Genomic DNA, 20584 nt, shown 5'->3' with positions numbered 1-20584 from the left:
CAACCTTATGGACAGACAGAAAGGGTCAAAAGATGCATCCAGACTTGATGACGTGCATGACTTATAATAGGCCTACTCAGTGGAAACAGTAGCTCAGTTAGGCTAATTTAGGACGAAGGGTGGTACAATACCAACCACCTTGCAGCCTCAGGACAAGAGTACTCCATTCCAAGCTCTGTCTGGTTACCCCCCTCCTCAGTTATCTGTTACTCCTGATCTTGATTCCACAGTCCAACCAGCTGAAGATTGGGTGATGAAAAAACAGATGCAACAGCTACTTAGGCTTGGGATAGAATGAAATCCTATGCTGATAATAACAAATTAGAGATAATTCCAAGTTGGAAACCTAGTTTTCATCAAACTACAACAATACAAACAGATGTCGGCGGCGTTCAGAACTCAGTAACAAATTTTGTGGTCCCTACAAGATGTTGGAAAGAATAGGGAAGATGGCCTACAAGCTGGAACTACTGGCTAATTCCAAGACGGATCCAACATTTCATGTATCCTTATTGAAGGAGGCTGTCAATCGAGTTAGAGAAGATGCCAGTTCTTAGTTTAAGCCACTAATTATATTAAGGAGGCAGCTAGCTAAGAGGTGCAATGCTGCTGCTGTTAAGATCGTGGTACAATGGTCTAACTTGCCTGCGGAGGATGCTACATGGTAAGATTTTGATTCTACCAGAGCTACATTTCCAGAAATACATACGATCCAGATTAAGAGCTGATTGAGGGCTAAGCTCCAAATTTGGTTAGTATATAATCAATGGATTCTAAGAAGAGACTAATGAAGTTGGTAATTTCCTTCTTTATATGTTCCTTCCTTCTACTCCTCTCTTCTATTCTCTCAGTCATCAATCCTCCTTTCTTCTATTTCTGCAGATTAAGAGGTCGACGACAATGGTGATTTCTATTCTGCAGTTAGTTAATTTGTTTGTCATTTTCTCCTTCCAGTTTTAATTTTGATTTGATAAATTAATAGAAAATCCAGAAATATTATCCCAATTTTCCATATCCTTGGACTGTTACAACAAAGTTGAACTCAGCCCAAGTCGGAACTACCCCAATTTAACATACATACAACAGGACTCATATAAAATATTCAGAATTTCCATTTCCTTAAAGACTGTTAAATAAAGTCGAACTAGACCCAAATTTGGATTACCCCAATTAAACACAAATTCACACAAAAGATTACAAATTTATGCATCAATCAACATCTCAATGTCAAATTAGTTAGGTCACCCACATGAATCATCAGTATGCATTCCACTTATACTGAGTTGCATTTCATTCTACACAACTAACTACTAATAGCATCAAAGGAAACATGGGGTTGTTATTCTCTCCTCCCAATTCGCAATTCCGAGTTTCCATTATGTTACACTGTTACACAAGAAAGTTTAACTCGATCCAAATTGGAACTACCACAATTAAACACAAATACAACAGTATTCATATAAAATTGTCCCACTTTCCATTTCCTTAAAGAAATTTTAACAAATCTGAACTCGACCCAAATTGGAACTACCCCAATTAAACACAAATATAACAGGATTCATATAAAACTGTCCCAATTTCCATTTCCTTAGACTGTTAAACCCCAAATTGGGATTACCCCAATTAAACACAAATACACACCCGGAGAAAAAGAGGTGTATATGAATCATCATCTGTGTCTAATCTGTCCAAATAAATAGAGCATCGAGAACTTACGAGAGATAAGGGCACGTTTGCCGACATTGGGAGATCCAATAAAGAGAATTCCTGGCTTCTTCTCAAGTGATTTACTGTTAAATGTTGGAGGATCCTGCTCCTGTTGATGATCCATAACCTTCCTTCCTTCACTACAGTTGATGCAATGCAATGCTTTGGAGAAGAGAGGAATCTGTTGAGCTTTTAATATGCTACTGTTTTGACTCTCAATATATTTTACCAAATCAATATTTATATATAAGAAAAAATATACTTATACTTAGCTTTATAATGTATCGTGATATATTATATCATTTTTTATCGTTATATAATGTCATATATTCATAATTAAAATGATAAATCTATTAAAAAAGTAAAGTACGAGATAGAGATATAGTAAAAAAGTAGGATAAACGATAAATATGATTATGAAATAATAAATATAAAAAAAATATTAAGGAAATGATGTGATCACGCCAAATAATCGTTATATAAGTAGGTTTGTTCATCGTTACCTAGCGATGAATTTAAACGGTACCATAGAAGTTAAATAACAATCAAACCAAACATTGTTTTTAAACCAACAATATAATACAACACAAAATGGGTAACAACCATCCAAACAAAGTGTTAATTATGATCAATTAAAATATAAATTATAACTTCAATAAATCACTTACGTATATATATTTTAAGATAGAAGAGAGTGCTGGAGCAACACTAAAGTTAGTCTCTATCGTGGTCGAGCCGTGAAAACGCTCGAGTTGTCCTTTTTAATATAATATCTGTGGCTTTACATCTTTATGTATTTATTTTCTTCACCATATTGATATGTGCAAAATTACAACTTTTAGTACTTTGCGCAGTCTTTGACTTTGGGACTGAGAAAATAGTTTAAAAAGGTGACGTATTTTAAGTGATTAAAGGGAGTAATGAACGACGAAAACACCTAAAAAACTTTTCCAAAATTTGAGCTAACAATATGTTCACATACTTAATTAGAACATTTCATAGTTCAAATATCTACGTAAAATATACTAGTAAGTTGCAATTACTTTTTCCAACTTCAACTTCAACTTCAAATATTGCGAAAAACCGCCTACATAGATTATAAAGAAAGGGGAATAAGCAAGTATATCAATAAAATGTTCAAAACTTAAACATTAGATGGTGCTATTACAAACTGACATCCAAATCTTGAAACTATGAAAGAGATGAGTTCATTGCTACAATCTTGTTAACTGATTACTTTACTTCCTTCTGGGAAATCACCAACATTTTTCTGTAGGTCTTACATGATTTGCTTCGCGTCACGAAAATACAGTTGGATGCATTGTGTAGACCAGACCTCATATTCAGGGAAAGAAAACAGTAAGTTTTTCAAATCTCTAGTTTAGGTAACTTATTCTGTGGCAGCTTTCTTAGCTCCAACGGCGAAGAACTCTGTAATGACTTCAAGGGGCATGCCCTTTGTTTCAGGAACTTTCAAGAAAACGAATACCCAAGCCACAGCACACACGACAGCATAGATGGCAAAGACACCTCCAAGTCCAATGGAGTTAAGCATGACAGGGAGCGAGTAGGTGACAATGATGTCTCCGATCCAAAAAGTAAGAGCGCATATAGCAATGCAGATTCCACGAACACTGGTGGGAAATATCTCAGAGCAGAGGATATTTGGGATTGGACCAAAGCCCATAACAAAGGTGCAGAAGTATACCACAACACTAACGGTGGAGATCACAGCATGCATGACCTCACCCATGTTAATAACATTGCCAAGGACTAGTACAATAAGTGACGATAACAAGACAGGCAATGTAGCCAACAAAAGCCACCTGGAGAAGAAAACACAGTAAAACTTCTCTTAGACGGACAGTCAGAAGAGTTAAAAATGCATGCTTCTAAAAGATTTAGATACTCTCATATATACAGTTCACTCAACTTCAACATGGCCAAAGTCCAAGTAATAATTGAACAAAAGTCGTGATCAATAAGTTTATCGTGAAGTGTCCCTTATTAGTTGAGAGGATGGATAGTTGATTATTATCATTATGAAGTTCCGAACAATCCTGATCTCGTGAACTAACTTACTCCCCTGATGATTTATCTAAACTAAATGGGAAGTAATTTGCTTTTCCTATTTGTAAGGGTAGAATTGTTTGAAATTCAAAGATTTAGTCTTGAAAAGAACGGATCTTAGGCCTAACTCAACCCAAAAGCTAGATCCTCCAGATTGATTTAGTAACAAAAGCTGATCTGCTCAGGAGAAAACTATGGTGTACGATGAGTAGACGGTCGAGCAAGGGTTGATGTGTTATCATTTTCATAGTTTCATAAACTATACAATTAATAGAATCATGAATACCTTCTGCCAGCCAAGTCCATTAATCTCATTGCAACACCAATGGTGGGAAGCATTAACAAAGTTGTGACAGCACTTATGAGGAAAGACGCAGAGTCTGAACCAATGCCCATATTCGATAGGAGAACTCCAACGCCTGCTTGTTCAAGAATTTGAGGAGTGTAATAAAGAACCCCGTTGATTCCGGAAAACTGTACAAGGACCACCAAAGCAAATCAGTAGCTGGATTGAAAGTAAATGGTTTAGTTCATATGCAAGATAAGGTGACAAAAGGGAGTTAATATTAAACACAACATATGAAGGTAAGAAAACTAATGAAGTTATTTTGTCGAGTACAATAACTAATGAACTATAACTTTTTTGTTTGACATAGTCATGCAGGAGAACCTGCTCATGATCTTAGTTTCCTATGTACTTACAACTGGCTGATGACTTATCTTAACCAAATGGGAAGTAAGTTGCTTTTCCGATTAAGGTAGGATTGCTTTAACTTCAAAGATTTCTAGTCTTCAAAAGAATGACAATTTAGATGTTGTAAAGAAATGGATCGGGGAGGACTGCCCAAGTCCACATAAGTAGACCACCATCTAACAGATGTCACAAAGCCGGAACCTCATTTAATCATCAAGGCCAAACAGCAAGTTCATAGAACAACTTTTACCTGCTGAAGTATTTGGAGTCCAACTCCAACAATCAGTGCATGCTTGACTCCTGGCTCAAGAAGTGCTTTCCAGACTGACTTCTTTGTAACAGTTTCAGATTGTGTCTCGATTGCTTCTTCTATAGACTGTTGACCCAAGACGCTCTCAGCACGAAGAACAGACTGACTCACTAAAGCAGCAGCATGAATAAATTCAGCTTGATCTGCATGAGCATCTCCTGGAAGAGAAATAATGGACCCCCGTCGTGATCCACTGCCTCCTTCTTCATGTAAATAGATCCTTTTGAGTGCTCCTTCCTTTTTCTCATCTTTTCTGTATGCTAGCTGCCAACCACCACCAATACCCATGCTGGCTTGCTCACCGACACCATTTGCCTGCATGAAATTGCTGCCTTGCCTCATGCTTAATGATGTTGGAGGTCCCATATTTGCTTCAGCATTTGTACCTTGACGTGAGAGTAGCGGGCTTCTCAGATTATCATCAGATTCTGCCCCAGAACCATCAGACATATGATTTTCCTCATCCTTTTGGCTTTCTTCATCCCAATTATCAGTTTTTCCTTGATTCTCTGTGATATTGAACATGCTGCCAACATTAGAAAAGAGCATGCTTCGCATGCTTCCCATCTCCGGCATCTTCTCATGAACACTGCCAAACAGAGTAACCAACGGATCCATAAGAGGCATGCTTTGGTTTGCCATACTCCCATGACGGGAGACCAGGCCTAGAGTACTTTGTCCAGTGACAGGTTTTGCTATCCATGAAAGACCCTCTTCAGCTCCATATAACTTGATCTGATCTTTCTCATCATGGTTGTCGGCAAGTTCATTGTCCGGACCAATTATATACTCTTCTATAGATACTTCACCTCCAACACCTAAACCTTCCATCAACAATGCCATTTCACCTGTAGGTTGAGAAAATTCCATTAGACATCAGAATCCTGGTCTAGAGTGTTAATACCAAATGATAGATAATTAACTTCAAGTATGAAAAGGTGTAACCTGAACTTAAGAACAAACTTAAAAGAAAAATGTTGCAATAATTCAATGGAAATAATGTACACTTCTTTTTTACAACCGAGAGATCCCGAGTGTTGTTGGTGTATGTGTCTGAAACTTGATGAAAAATGAACTTCTCCACTTAAAATACCAGTCTTTTGTCTGCCGTAAAGTTTGAAATCATGACATCCACCTTACATCACACTTGCCTCTTACCACTAGACCAAAGCTAGGGGAGCAGTGGAAATATGTATATTTGTCAACAAATAGATGATAATGAACAAAAAAAGATTTGACAACCAACATATAATCTGATAAGTAAGGCTTCAAAACAACTTATGCATAGTTGGTTCTAGTGAAATAGGCCATTCAAAGAAACATTGCTGTTTACACAAACCAAGGTGATCACAGAGTTAGCTCATTTGGCTGTTAAAACTATTCTGAGGAGCAAATATATTTTCTCATACAACAAAGAGATAAGCTAATAGTGAACAAAGAAAGGAACCACGAGACAAACCTGAGACATCTTCCCTGCCACGTAGTCTCTGTAAAACTTGTTTAGCCTCCTTCATTCGACCTTTACTGACCAGCCACCTTGGAGATTCAGGCAAGTAAAACAATGCAAGAAAGAAGTAAGCAAGAGAAGGAATTGATAGAACCCCAAGCATTAGCCTCCAACTTGGTGCTTGTGTCAGTGACATTCCAAAAACCATGCAGTATGACAAAAACATTCCGAGGGAACCGGTGAACTGTGGAAATGTATTCAATTGCCCTCTTATTTCTGGTGGGGCAGTCTCGGATATATAGACAGGAACAAGTGTCACCGCAAGACCAATTCCAAATCCATCTAAGAGCCTTGCCAAAAGCAACACATAAACATTTGGAGCCCATAACATCACTAATCCACTGAGGAAATAAAGTACTGATGAAATTATAAGCATTGGACGTCTCCCAAGCATGTCAGATACAGGTCCCGAGAATGTTGTGATCACTGTCGCTCCAATTAGAGACATCGCAACAATTAGCCCTTCCATGGTTGGCTGTGTTTGCAAATTAAATTCCTTCTTGATGTAAAGAACAGATCCTGAAACATATTAGATACATTTTCTTTCAATAAAATCACTGTTCAAGTTGTGCTTCAACAAGAATTTCATTTGAAAAGAACAAGTTGAAGATTTGTGTGTAAAAACTATGCCAAGCTTTTTAATATGTCCAGCATTTCAAAAGAGCTGAAGTTCTGTATGTGCAAATCAAAGAACAAGAATGGACTGAGGTAAAACCTGCTATCGTCGCATTGTCCCATCCTTGCAACATGTTGCCAATGGCAGCAGCAAGTGCAATTAGCACAGCTCCTCTCATCGTTAATAAATCAGATTCTTGATTTTATGATGAATTTCCAACTTCTCCTAATTGGAACACCTGCCATCAGGACATGATAGTAGATTAGACTGAATCTTGAGAAACACCGCTATGCCCTATGTATATATAGAAGCATAATCGCAGAATATCAACATGATTAATATAAACAGTCAATGCAAAACACATGGTCATGTTCCTGAATCAGAACAAGAACAAACAGAAAGATCCAAACATAAGACTACCGTAAGTTCCCTGTGCTACATTTGCAACCATAAAACCGAACTGATAAACTTTTGAAACCCCCTTCCATAAAGATTCAAGAAATTATATACTTCAATCTAGAAAGAACCTAAAAGCATACGTAGAGCGCGTAGTCATGAATCTACAAATAGACCCTTAAGAGTAAGATTAACAGATCTAACTACATTACTCTAACAGCATATGGAAGAAAGGAAATGTCACAGCCTCATTGCAATATGATTCTCTTACATTAGCAAAAGACAACTAATCCAAGAACAGATTAGGGAACTTCAAAAAAAGAATGGCAAAAGCAGAATTCAAGATACAGATAAAGAAACAATTAAAGGGTATCAGAACTGGAAATTCTTAATTAATTCCACATGTATTAGCTTAAAATGTAATGAAAGACAAAAACTTTATGAAGAGACAATTGGTCTGGAACATTCAAAGAAAAGAGCTTTTAAGGGGACCCGAATTGTGTAAAGAAAACAGAGGTATGCCTTTCAAAGACCCAACAGACCCTTAAGAGTAGATCTAACTACATCACTCGAGTTCCAGCCCTGAGGGGTACAAAGTTACTTTTATAAGGGAGGGCTTTACTCCCAATGTGAGACTTCCCGCGCAAATCCGGATTTTGTTGGGCCCCATCGTAGGTACCGGACATCGGATTAGAAACCAAATTAAAAACTACATTACTCAACTGGATATGAATGAACGAAACGTCACAGCCTCATACCAAAATGATACTTTTAAACTAACAAAGACAACAAATCGAATAACAGATTTAAGAAATGACGAAACAGAAAAGAATGGCGAAAGCAGAATCAAGATACCAGGCAAAAACACAGAAAAAAACAGAACTAGAAAATCTGGCTAAATTCCACATGTAAAGCTTAAAACTTCAAGAAAGACTGCAACTTTATATAGAAACAATGGGTATGGAAACATTCAAAGAAAAAAACTTTAAGAAAAAAACCCCATTTGCTATTGCAATTCTCAAAGGACAAGAAAATGGGGTTTGTTAACAGTGAGCAAATACTAATGTAGCAAGCACAAAAGGGAAGAATGGCAAAAGCAGAATTCAAGATACGAATAGCAAAAGCAGAATCAAGATACCTGGGAGAAACAGAGAAACAGTTAAAATACTACCACAACTAGAAAAATCTTACTAAATTCCACATGAAAGACTCAAACTTTATATATAAACCCCACATGACAAACCCCAAAAGTGAGTAAACATTAATGTAGCAGGCATAAAAGACAAGAATGGCAAAAGCAGAATTCAAGATACCTGAGAGAAACAGAAAGAACAAGAATCAGTTAATGGCTACCAGAACTGGCCAATCTTGCAAAATCCACATGAAAGATTGAAACTTTATATAGAGACAATGAGTATAGAAACATTCAAAGAAAGTAACTTTAAGAAAACCCCAATTGCTCTATTGAAAGGGCAAGTAAATGGGGTTTTATTAAAACTGAGTAAAAAGACAGACTTTTGAATAAGACACCATATGATAAAAGAGATGGGATCTTAAAACCAGTTCAAAAGGGGCTGATAATGTGTGATGTGACCAAGGAACGTGCTTAGCTGATCTGTTTCCATAGCCATAATTCATTATTATATGATACTATCTTTTGGAAAGATTCAGAATTTTGGTGAGTAGACATGACAGTGAGGATCTGTAATATTTCTTTTCTATTCTTAGCACATATCACTTCCCATATTACCTATATTCTACTTCAAATCTTGATTTGGAGCCATTTAGACAATATTAGGGGAAAAGAAGTTTACTCTATTTGATGTTTTTAGAAGTACACTAAGAAAAGATTCAAATTTGCTAGTGTACATTGAATTTTTAGGATATCCTTTCATATTTGTCTTGGTTGGACAAGGATCTTCCGTCTTAAATGAGTTTGGACATCTAGACTTCACGTATTTAAATTCTTCGAGAAAAAAATTAAAAGTTATCTTTTTTAACTTCTATTATAGTTTAAACAATAATGTTATTAATATATTCAGTATAATTTTACGCAGAAAAGATTTAAATTTGCTAAGTTACATGGAATTTTTAGAATATTCTTTCGTATTTGTCTTTGTTATATAAGGAACATCTAAACTTCAGTATTTAAATTTTTCGAGAAAAAAAATCAAAATTTATCTTCTTTAATTTTTATTATGGTTTAAACAATAATGTTATTAATATATTTAATCTAATTTTACGCGGAAAAGATTTAAATTTGCTAATTTTAATGAAATTTTTTTGGGAGATCCTTTCATATTTGTCTTTGTTATACAAGGATTTTCGATTTTAAATGAGTTGGGCATCTAAACTTCACGTATTCAAATTCTTTGAGAAAAAGAATTAAAATTTATCTTCTCAAATTTTTGTTATTGTTTAAACAATAACATTATCAACATATTCAGTGTAATTTTACGCGGAAAAAATTTAAATTTGCTAATTTACATGGAATCTTTTGGATATCCTTTCATATTTTTCTTTGTTATAAAAGGATTTTCTGTCTTGAATGAGTGGGACATCTGGACTTCACCTATTCAAATTCTTCGGAAAAAAGAATCAGAATTTATCCTCTCAAATTTTCGTTATTGTTTAAAAACAGTAACATAATCAACATATTCAGTGTAATCTTATGTGGAAAATTTAAATTCGTTAATGTACAAGGAATTTTTAGGATATCCTTTCGTATTTGTCTTTGTTATATAAGGATCTTCGGTCTTAAATGAGTTGGACATTTGAACTTCATGTATTCGAATTCTTTGAGACAAAAATAAAAATTTAACCTCTCAAAATTTCATTATAGTTTAAACAATAACATTATCAACATATTTAGTGTAATCTTACACGGAAAAGATTTAAATTTACTAATTTACATGAGATTTTTCGAATATCTTTTCATATTTATCTTTGTTATAAAAAGATCTTTAGTCTTTGAACGAGTTGGACATCTAGACTTCACGTATTCAAATTCTTCAAGAAAAAGAATCAAAATTTATCCTCTTAAATTTTCATTATTGTTTAAACAGTAAAATTATCAACATATTTGGTGTAATTTTATGTGGAAAAGATTTAAATTTTCTAATGTACATGAAATTCTTAGGATATCCTTTCGTGTTTGTCTTTGTAATCTAAGGATCTTCTGTCTTAAATGGGTTGGACATTTAAATTTTATGTATTCAAATTCTCCTAGACAAAATAAAAATTTATCCTCTCAATTTTTCATTACTTTTTAAACAATAACTTATCAATATATTCAGTGTAATCTTACACGAAAAAAATTTAAATTTGCTAATTTACATAAAAATTTTAGGATATTGTTTTGTATTTCTCTTTGTTATAAAAGGATCTTCGGTCTTTAAATGAGCTGGACATCTGGACTTCATGTATTCAAATTCCTCAAAGAAAAAATTAAAATTTATCCTCTCAAATTATCATTATTACTTATACAAATAATATTATCAACATACTCACTGTAATCTTACACCGAAAAAAGATAAACTTGCTAATGCACAAAGATTTTTTAGCATATCTATACATATTGTCTTTGTTATATATTAAAAAATCAATCGTCATAAATGATTAAAACTTTACGTTCTTTTTGAAAATAAATAAATTAGAATTTATCTTTTCAAATTTTGACTAAGCAATAAAAATATTGATATATTCAATATAATTTCACTTCAAAATTTTGAGGATAATAGAATCTACATCGTTCGCAGAATCACAAACCTTCATGGTTGTTGTGTTTTAGTACTAAATAGTCACATGGAAAAGATTCAAATTTGCTCATGTGCATTGAATTATTAGCATATTTCTTTTATATTTATCTTTGTTTAAAGAGGATTTTCGAGGACCTTCACGTATTCAAATTATTCAAGAACAAAATCAAAATTTAGCTTTTTCAAATTTTGATTATGATTTAAAATTATTCTAAAATTGGTGCTTTGCAAAGGGTAATGGACAAAAGGAACTTTTTCTAACTGCGGAAAAAAGATTAGATCAAAATTATGATAGACGATAAAACTAAGCAATTTCAAATAGAATTAAAATAGATTTAATTTTTTTCACTATTATATTTTCTTAAGGAGGTTTGAGAGTGTCATTCACGATTTTTACCTAATAATATCTTTGACGAAATTGTAATAGCAACATATGTTTCCTCAATTCGAGACCTCCGATTAACGGAGAAGCAACCTTATAATTTTTGAAATATATATTTTCAAAATAAAACCTCTACTCCCTGTCCATTTCATCAGGGTTGTTCATCTTTCCTAAATATGTGTTTATTAACTACTAATACTGGTATATACACTCACTCCGTCCAATAATAGTTGTTCATTGTTCATTATATTATTTTAGAATGTCCAACAATATTTGTCCACTTTATAAAATCAAAATGGATAATTTTATATTTACTAATTTACCCTTATCATTAATTATTGTTATTTTCTTATTACTTTCTCCGCCCAACAATACTTGTTCACTATACTAAAAATAAGTGTCCAACAATACTTGTCCACTTTATGAAATTCATGAATAAATTTTCACTTAGTTTATCATTAATTGTAGTCATTTTTTATGACATTTTTCAAGACATTGTATTTATTATACTGAAAGGATGATATAGTAAAATTATTCTTATATTTATAGTTTAAGGGGTGTGTCAAGTCAATAGTAGACAACTGTCGTTGACAGAGGGAGTACATTTTTCAAGACATTATATTTATTATATTTCATGGGTGATATAGTAAAAGGAAAAAAAATTGGCAGAATTTGGCCAAAATGATATTTTATTTATGTTATTTAACCTTTATAAACATGTTTACCATTTTAACTTTAATACCTTTTAACTAAAAAATAAAAAAAAAGTTTATTTTTAAATTAAAAAAATATTAAAATTTTAAAAATTTTCTGACTAAATTTTCTGGCAACTTCCCATAATTATATTTCTATTTATAATTTCTTAAAAAACTGTAAAAAGTGAATATTGAACAAGTAATGTTGGATAAAGGAGTATATGTTACTAGCTTATCATAAGTTACTCTATATTTATTAAAGAGATAATGCACAAGTACCCCCTCTACCTATGCCCGAAATCTGAGAGACACGCTTATACTATACTAAGGTCCTATTACCCTCCTGAACTTATTTTATTAATAATTTTCTACCCCTTTTCGGCCACGTGACACTATCTTGTGGGTCTAACACTGGTTGACTTTTTTTTTCAAGTTAGTGTCACGTAGGCAGAAAAGGCGTAAAAAATTAGTTATAACATAAGTTCAGATGAGTGATAGAACCTTAGTATAATATAAGTGTGTCTCTGAGATTTCAGACATAGGTTGAGGGGGTACTTGTGTATTTTCCCTTTATTAAATATAACATTACCTAATAAATTTCTAACTTAACTAAATTGAGACTTAAACTTAATTAATGGTATTGAAATTTGAATCCAAATTTTGTACTCCTTCCATTTCATATAAATTGAATTGTTGAGACATTTCATTTTTTAAATTAACTTAATTGTTCAATTTTCAAGATATTTTAAAAATATTTTTCCAATTTCACCCTTCATTAGTTAGTGTTGAAACTATTTTAATCATAAGTTTGACAATGATTAATAAGGATAAAAATGAAAAGTTATATCGAATTTATGTCTTAATCTTTTTTTCTTAAAAAGTGTGAAACACCTTAATAATTTAATTAATTTGAAATTGAGGGAATAATAATCAAATCTTTTTACTTATCTAATTACAAACATTTATCTATAAATTAATTTCAACACATAGAGTTATTTTTTAGCGCTTTATATTTAACAATTATTTTTTTTCCTGAAAATCACCTCAAATCATTTATTTTTTATTATAAAGTATTTTTGGAAAATATTTTTGTTTGTTGGGAATTGTTTGTTGAATTATGACCAAAAAGTTCCCTATTAATTGATGAAAACAATGCTCCCCTTGTTGTCTTTTTGCCCCTCTCAAGAATCATATGAAGTCTTTAGGAGGGTGAGTGGGGTTGGAGGTATGGTATTATTGTATTATAAATTTGATAAAATTCAGAAAAATGTATAAGTATTTTTTTTAATTTATGTATAAAATATTAAAGATGTATTTGTACTATATTAAAGTTCTATTATCTTTCTGAACTTATTTTATAAATAATTTTCTATTCCTTTTCGGCCTACGTGTACTATCTTGTGGGCCTAGCATGTCTTGATATTTTTCTTCAAGCTAGTGCCACGTAGATAGAAAAGAAGTAGAAAATTATTTATAAAATAAGTTCCGGGGATAATAAGACCTTAGTATAATATAAATGTGTCTCTGAAATTTCGGACATAGATTAAGAGGGTACTTATATATTTTTCCATAAAATTCAGCAACACAAGTTTCGATTTTTATTTTTATCGAAAAACTTAACATACAAGTATAAATATAATGTTATATGTTTCAGAACTCATAAAAATTTTTGATTTTGCTGGACATAAGACGATTGAAATATGAACTTCACATGAAAATAACTATTTTTTTCGTTTTAAAATTGTTGTCATATATTATTTTTGAGAATCAATTTAATTAATTTCTATAGCTTAATTAAATTAATTTGATATTCTACAATTAAAAATTTTCATATTTGAAAAGTATATAAAAAATACAATAAATTCTCATATTAATATAATAAAATATTCATATTTTAAAATTTTAATTAAAAATTATATTATTTAACTCTAAAAAAATTATAACAAATATTTTAAAATGAAAAAAATGTCTTCGAAAAGAAACAAAACTTACAGATCTTCTAAAAGGATGTTGACAAATAAAATCTACATTAAGATCACATCACGTCAAGAAAATAAAAACAAAAAAAAAAGGGTACTAATTTGATAATGGTTTATTATGTCAATGGATCTGTTATTATTTTGAATTTTCAAATTAAATAATTTAGGTTGTGATGAAATGAATGACTATTTTTTAATTCGTCGAATAAAATTTTAAAATATTAGATTGAGTCATTTATTTGTACAGTCAAAAATTTTTTGTAACAATATATTTATATAATATCATTTCACCTTAACAAATTAACAATAAAAAAAATTCTTGTATTATATTTAACCTTTATATTAAGTTTTAGCTACAAGAACAATAATTATTTTTATAACATGCTTCTTCTTTATAAATTACCTTTTTTAGAGTATCTATTTTATTTTTAGAAAAAAAATTGATAATATAATGGTAATAATTAACTATCTTTTCAGAAATAGAATAACTCTGATTCAAAAATAGGGATAAGATCAGGTTAAGTATAATTAGGTCAAGTAATGTTCAATAGTCTTATAGATTCATGTCATGTGTATGGTATAATAATTTATGGTTGAGATTCATTTAAATTATTTATTCATTTAAATAATAAAAATAACAAAAGCGTCAATTGTTTTTATTTTTTAATATTATCAAATAAAACAATTAAGTGTACCCTAATTAATATTTTCAAGAAAAAAATAAGATTGACGAAATTATGTGGACTTCCCGACTTTTTTACCTGTCAAACCTCGTACTTGTTTTGGAGTTTTTATATTATACTGATTTTAAAGAATTCGATATTTTTGAAAAATCTGAATAAATATATTTTGTATAATTATTTGAAAACCTCCCATTAAGTTTTTTGTTTTTTTTTTAAAAAATATTATCATATTCTTTAGTTAAATTATTATTTAGAACTCAATTATATTTTTTAAATTTGATCTGTTCTTGGAGATTACTTCAGAATTTGGAGAAAACATGTATAAAATTACCCATGAACAAGTTTGTCGGGTAAAAAGTCAGAAAAGTTTGCATATTACCGTCAATCTTAATTTTTTTTCTTGAAAATATTAGCTTGGGTACAAATAATTGCTTTATTTGATAGTTTTAAAAAATAAAAAAAGTTAACAACTTTTTTTTAATTATTAATTAATGAGTGCATAATTTAGATGGATCTCAACCATAAATTATTATACAATATACATGGCGTGAATCTACATGATTATTGAACATTACTTGACTTAAGTATACTTAACCGAATCTTTATCTCAAAAATAGTTCTAGAGATCACATATTTTGATATATTAAATTATTTATGATAATTAATTTAAAAAAATATTTCCATCATTAAAAGATTTCTCTTGTTATTAGCTTAGGATTTAACAATTAAATATTATTTATAATTTCATTAAATTTATGTTTTCTATAAAGATGCATGCAAGTATACCGCTATTCATCTATTTTCATTATCGATCGTTAATATAGCTGTTGACCATTGTCAAGTATTATCGTACATGACTTATATCGATTATAAGCTTATCACTATATATATTACAAATCACCACAATCAATCATCAGTATTATTAAGCGTGAGTTACAATTATCATCTTCTATCACCATTATATATAACACTAATTATATATACATATATGAAACTTTTTTTTATAGATTTAATTAATATTAGATATAATTTCTAAATAGAGGCTGGCCTGCATGTCTTAGATTTCATACCATCGTGCACAATAGTAGTAGTAATCATCTTTTATGATTTTTATTTTTTTAATAAATATTTACTAAAAAAACTAATTAATAAAATAAAAAGAAACTTATATTCAACATATCTTATATATTGTCCTCCTCATACTTATGTCAAGCACACATGGAATGATAGAATCAACGTCACAATCAAGCTAGTACCACATAATTAAATTTGAAATTGATGACATAATAATAATAATAATAATAATAATAATAATAATAATAATAATAAGCTTGCAAGTTAAGTCTAATTAAGTTTTCAAGACTTAAATCTTTTGAAGTTTATAAGTTATTAATTATTATTTATTAATATGTTATAATTGATAAGTTATATTTATAACTTGTAGTTTAAATAACTTAAATTTGTAATTTTTAAAAATTAAATAAATAAGGATAAAACAATTATACAAATTATAAAATATAAATTATAATTTATAAATATATAATATAAATTAGTTAATTAATATTAATTAATTGGAACCGAACCGGACCCGAAATAAACCGGTAGTGGTGTACCTCGGTTCATTTCGTGTACCGGTTCGTGCCGTTCCGTAGGCAATCGAATCAGGAAGAACCAGAGCGGTACTGAAACGGTACCGGTACATCCCGTTCCGTTGCCCAGTCTTAATCTCACCCTCCTTTAGCTGGGTGAGTCTTCGCTTTTTGAATCATCTTCTGCCCAATGCAATACTCCTCGTTTTTTTATTTTCATTGAATTTATCTTGTCCACAGATCGACCCCACGGTAGCAAGAAAAGGTGATCTTGTGCGAGATATGCTTAGTCAGATAATCATAAAATTTAATCAAAATCTATTATTAATTGAAACAAAAAATGTTGCTACATATTTTGTTAAAAGTATAATATGAAGTTAATTTTGTTCTTAACTATCTATATTGTTTGGCCCCTTCAGAATTATTATCATACTCATATTAAATTTTCTAAGATGTATTATTTTTTAAAGTATTTAATTCATATTTATTAGAAAAAAATGTCTGAAATATATCTAAACTTTGATTAAAAAATTATGTAATAATACCAAATTTTGGAAAGGATTTTTTACCCATTGCACTATTTAGTGTATTTTAATGGTATATATGTGCCTAAATGAACATTATAAATATTCATAATTATAAATAATTGTATATTCATGTAAGTATATATAAACATTTAAAATACATTATTAAATAGTGCAAGAGATAAAAAATCTATTATAAAATTTAATATCGTAACAATTATTTCAACGAAATATTTTTCAAACTTTTTCTTTATTTATTACTAATATTTTAAAAAAGTAAGAACAATATAACGTAGAGCCAAACTTTAATATAAACATTCAAAGATGTCTCTATCTATCACTTTTTCTAGAGAAGATGGTGTATATAATGTCCAAATACTTAAAGACAGATTAGAAAATACAAAATTTTAAAATACAACAAAATGACTAACTAATTAATATTCAGTAAAAACAAAAGTGTTGTGTTCAACATTCATCAGCTTTGTTGCTATATACTAACTATTTATGAATTTATTTAAGTTATAACAGGTGTAGTTTTAACTTGAAGTAATGGCTACCTAATTATAGAATTGGAGTTAGATAAAATCGAGGGATTCTCATTTTTTTAATAAAAAATTATATTAATTATATATGATAAAAATTACATAGTACATATTAAATTTTCATAGGCTTCTTCAAATACTTATTTATTCATATTTTGAATTTTTTTAATACTAGTTCCTATCTAGTTATTACTTTTATATATAAGGTGAAAACTACCATTCTAATTTGTTTTTTTTTAAAAAAAAAAACATGTCTTTCTCGTTATAAGAATTCTTTAAGTCTAACTTGTGACGTGATATTTTTAAGATCACAATATTAATTTTAATATTTTCTACATCTGTACATATCAGTAGTTTAAGATCACAAAATTAATTTTTTTTTAATTTTTTAAACTTTATATCAAATCAAAACGCACAAACAAATTAAAACATACCTTTTACGCCTATATGAGTTTATCTGTAATTACTTTAAAATGATTCAATTACCGTCAATGCATAATTAACTTAAATTTATAATCATAGTATTATTTATTGAATTTTACGATTATTGTATGACCAGTAAAAATATATAAAAGTTTATATTACTATTATTATTTAAAGGAAGCAGATCGATCTTGACCATCATCTTTGACTATGTCTCTGACTTGTAAACATAACTAAATTAATTAATTACTTTTCTTCGTTTTTTTATTTGTCATATTTTTATTATAATTAATTCGATCAATATTTAGAAATAATACTTAAAATTCAAATATTTAGAACTTATATTAAAATTACTAGTAATTATCTCTTTTCATATTAATTAAAATTTATATAATTTAATTTAAAATAATATAACAAATAAACGTAAACGAATAGAGTAAAATTAGATTCTTATTTTTAATAATAATGAAGTTGTTGTTGTATATATAGATCGTGACAAACTACTGAAAAAGACGTGAACATGTGTCATATACTTTAATTAATGACAAGAAAAAAAAAGTAATTAAAGAAAAGACATCCTTAATTAATTATGGAACATCCTGTTTAATGAAAGAAGTTTTCTATGTTTTATTTATTTGTGTAATTTTGATTTGCTATAAAACATAAGAAAGTGGATTAAGATTTTGAAAATTATAATTGTAAACCAAAGATTTGTAAAATACATTAAAAAAAAAAAGTATAAATACAAGGACCATAGTCATAAGCATGTGAAAAATTAAAACGAAAGAGTCGTCAAAAATCAGAAGAAAAAAAAGAAGAAGAAAAGAGACAAAAAAAAAAAGACAAATCAAAGCGGAAAAAGTATATATAAAACTATTATTATATAAAAATATTTTTTAACGACGATAAAATTACGTTATATATATATATAATAAAAAAATAAAATTTCATAAATAAATCCTCAAAATAATAGAAAATTTTATATTGCAAATAAGGCCATAGTTTAAAAGGTCCAATAACAATACTGATCTGACTTAATTGGGGTCATTCACAAATGATATATACTTTTTTGTCTTTTAATATTTCAGTAATTAAAAAAAAGTTGAGAACATCTCTAACATCGAAGTATAAATAATTTTTTGCGGGATACAAGTTTATATTTTCATGATATAAAATTCTCTAAATTATGCTTTACTACATAACTTTATTGCTATAGTGTTTGTAGCGAGCGAAATAAAATTTCATTTTAAGAATTTGCAAGTTATTTCGTAAAAGACATAACAAGTTATGTTATACTATATAGTCTAATGCCTGTAAAATTTATATTGAGCGAGACAAAAATTCAGCTTCAGATTCCACAAATTATGTCACATAAACATAGCTTATTCCTAAAGAACTTTATACGGAGCAAGACAAAGAATTTATAAACAATAGGAGGAAAATTAAAGTAATTTTTGTTTTCTTATAATCTAATCTAGATTGTAAAATTTCGAATTATTTATATGCATTTAAAATCTATGGACATGCATATGTAATTAGAATGAAATAATAACACATGAACGAAAAAGTAGCGGGAAGAGATAATTATAGTATTGTATGTTGCCTTATCCAAATTAGTGAGAATATGAACGTAGATAGGAGTGTACGGTTGTGGATTAGGGTAGAGCTAAGATTAGAGGAGTTGAGGGTTTTTCAAGCAAACATAGGTTTGGTGATAGTTTGAGGCTCGATTTGATTTCTCCTTGCATACTGGTGGTATTAAATTTTTTGTTATTCTTTGATGTTAGTTATAACTTGATATTTCAGGTGCTTCAATTATCAAATCATTTCGTTCTAAATGTTACGTACGGTTCAGTTATCACATTATTTTGATATTGATTTCTCCATGTATACAGATAGTATTCACTTTTTATTCCGCTGTGATACGCAATACATGCATCAAGTCCTTTTAGAAAGCCACACATTATCATTGCTATTCTGTAAGTTATTTGTTTATTTGATTACTTGTCTCATCCAAATTAAAAAAGAGAAAATTGTATGGAATACAAAATTATTAGATGTTATAGGTATAATCTTTTTATTTGTAATTCGTAGTAAATATTTTATGATTTTTTGCCATCTTATTTGTATATCAAAATATTGATATACAAATAGATTGAAATATACAAATTCATGACCATTTGTATATCGAAATATCTATTTGTAAATTGAAATATATAAAAAGATCGAAATATACAAATGCAGGACCCATTTTGTATATCAAAATATACAAATAGATCGAAATACACAAATGCAGGATCCATTTGTATACTAAAATACACAAATAGATCGAAATATACAAATGCAGGACCCATTTGTATACCGAAATATACAAATACACCCAGTTCCATATTTTTTATGTATATATATATACCGAAATATAGAGATTAATAGCCGTCACAAACATAAAGTTCAATTATACAACTATAATATACAAATATAATTTTTCTGCTTGCTAAACCTAAAATTTACATATCAAACTCATTTTTCTTAATCCATCTAAAAGAATATAAATTTTTAATTAGAAATAAATTGGCTTTAAAAATCTTTTTTACCTTTAATAAAATAATTTCACCACACAAATATTAGATCACAATTTTCAAAGTTTTTTTAAATATTTTTTATTGCAAGACAAATAAGGAAACAGTATATTACGACATCGTTTAGCTC

General features: G+C 29.5%; 2 protein-coding genes across 5 annotated transcripts in view; both read right to left on the bottom strand.

Annotated features, from left to right (window-relative positions):
* LOC107015318 overlaps positions 1-1926 on the bottom strand; it is a 9579-nt gene extending 7653 nt beyond the window's left edge. Inside the window, exon 1 of one of the 2 annotated variants that reach the window (XM_015215555.2) lies at positions 1717-1926. In XM_015215555.2, coding sequence (XP_015071041.1) covers positions 1717-1831 — 115 coding nt within the window. In that variant the 5' untranslated portion in view covers positions 1832-1926. The remainder of the gene's footprint in view (positions 1-1716) is intronic. The other variant, XM_015215556.2, reaches the window with a different exon arrangement.
* Positions 1927-2736: 810 nt separating this feature from the next.
* On the bottom strand, positions 2737-9182 carry LOC107014718 (monosaccharide-sensing protein 2-like). Of its 3 annotated transcripts, none has more exons than XM_015214755.2 (6): positions 8614-9182; positions 7004-7142; positions 6241-6807; positions 4722-5629; positions 4064-4251; positions 2737-3533 (listed from the first exon to the last, which is right to left on the bottom strand). In XM_015214755.2, exons 2-6 carry the CDS (start codon positions 7080-7082, stop codon positions 3098-3100), a joined length of 2178 nt encoding a protein of 725 aa, XP_015070241.1. In that variant the 5' UTR covers positions 7083-7142; positions 8614-9182; the 3' UTR covers positions 2737-3097. The 3 variants fall into 3 exon arrangements, with proteins under 3 accessions (XP_015070241.1, XP_015070243.1, XP_015070242.1); XM_015214757.2 differs by having other exon boundaries at positions 2741-3533; positions 9051-9180; XM_015214756.2 differs by lacking the exon at positions 8614-9182 and adding an exon at positions 8439-8545 and having other exon boundaries at positions 2741-3533.
* Between the last annotated feature and the right edge of the window lie 11402 nt (positions 9183-20584).

Source organism: Solanum pennellii, chromosome 3 (assembly GCF_001406875.1).
Source record: "Solanum pennellii chromosome 3, SPENNV200".
Classification (NCBI taxonomy): Eukaryota; Viridiplantae; Streptophyta; class Magnoliopsida; order Solanales; family Solanaceae; genus Solanum; species Solanum pennellii.
Note: the sequence above shows the minus strand (reverse complement) of the source record. Positions and strands in the feature narration are given on the sequence as shown.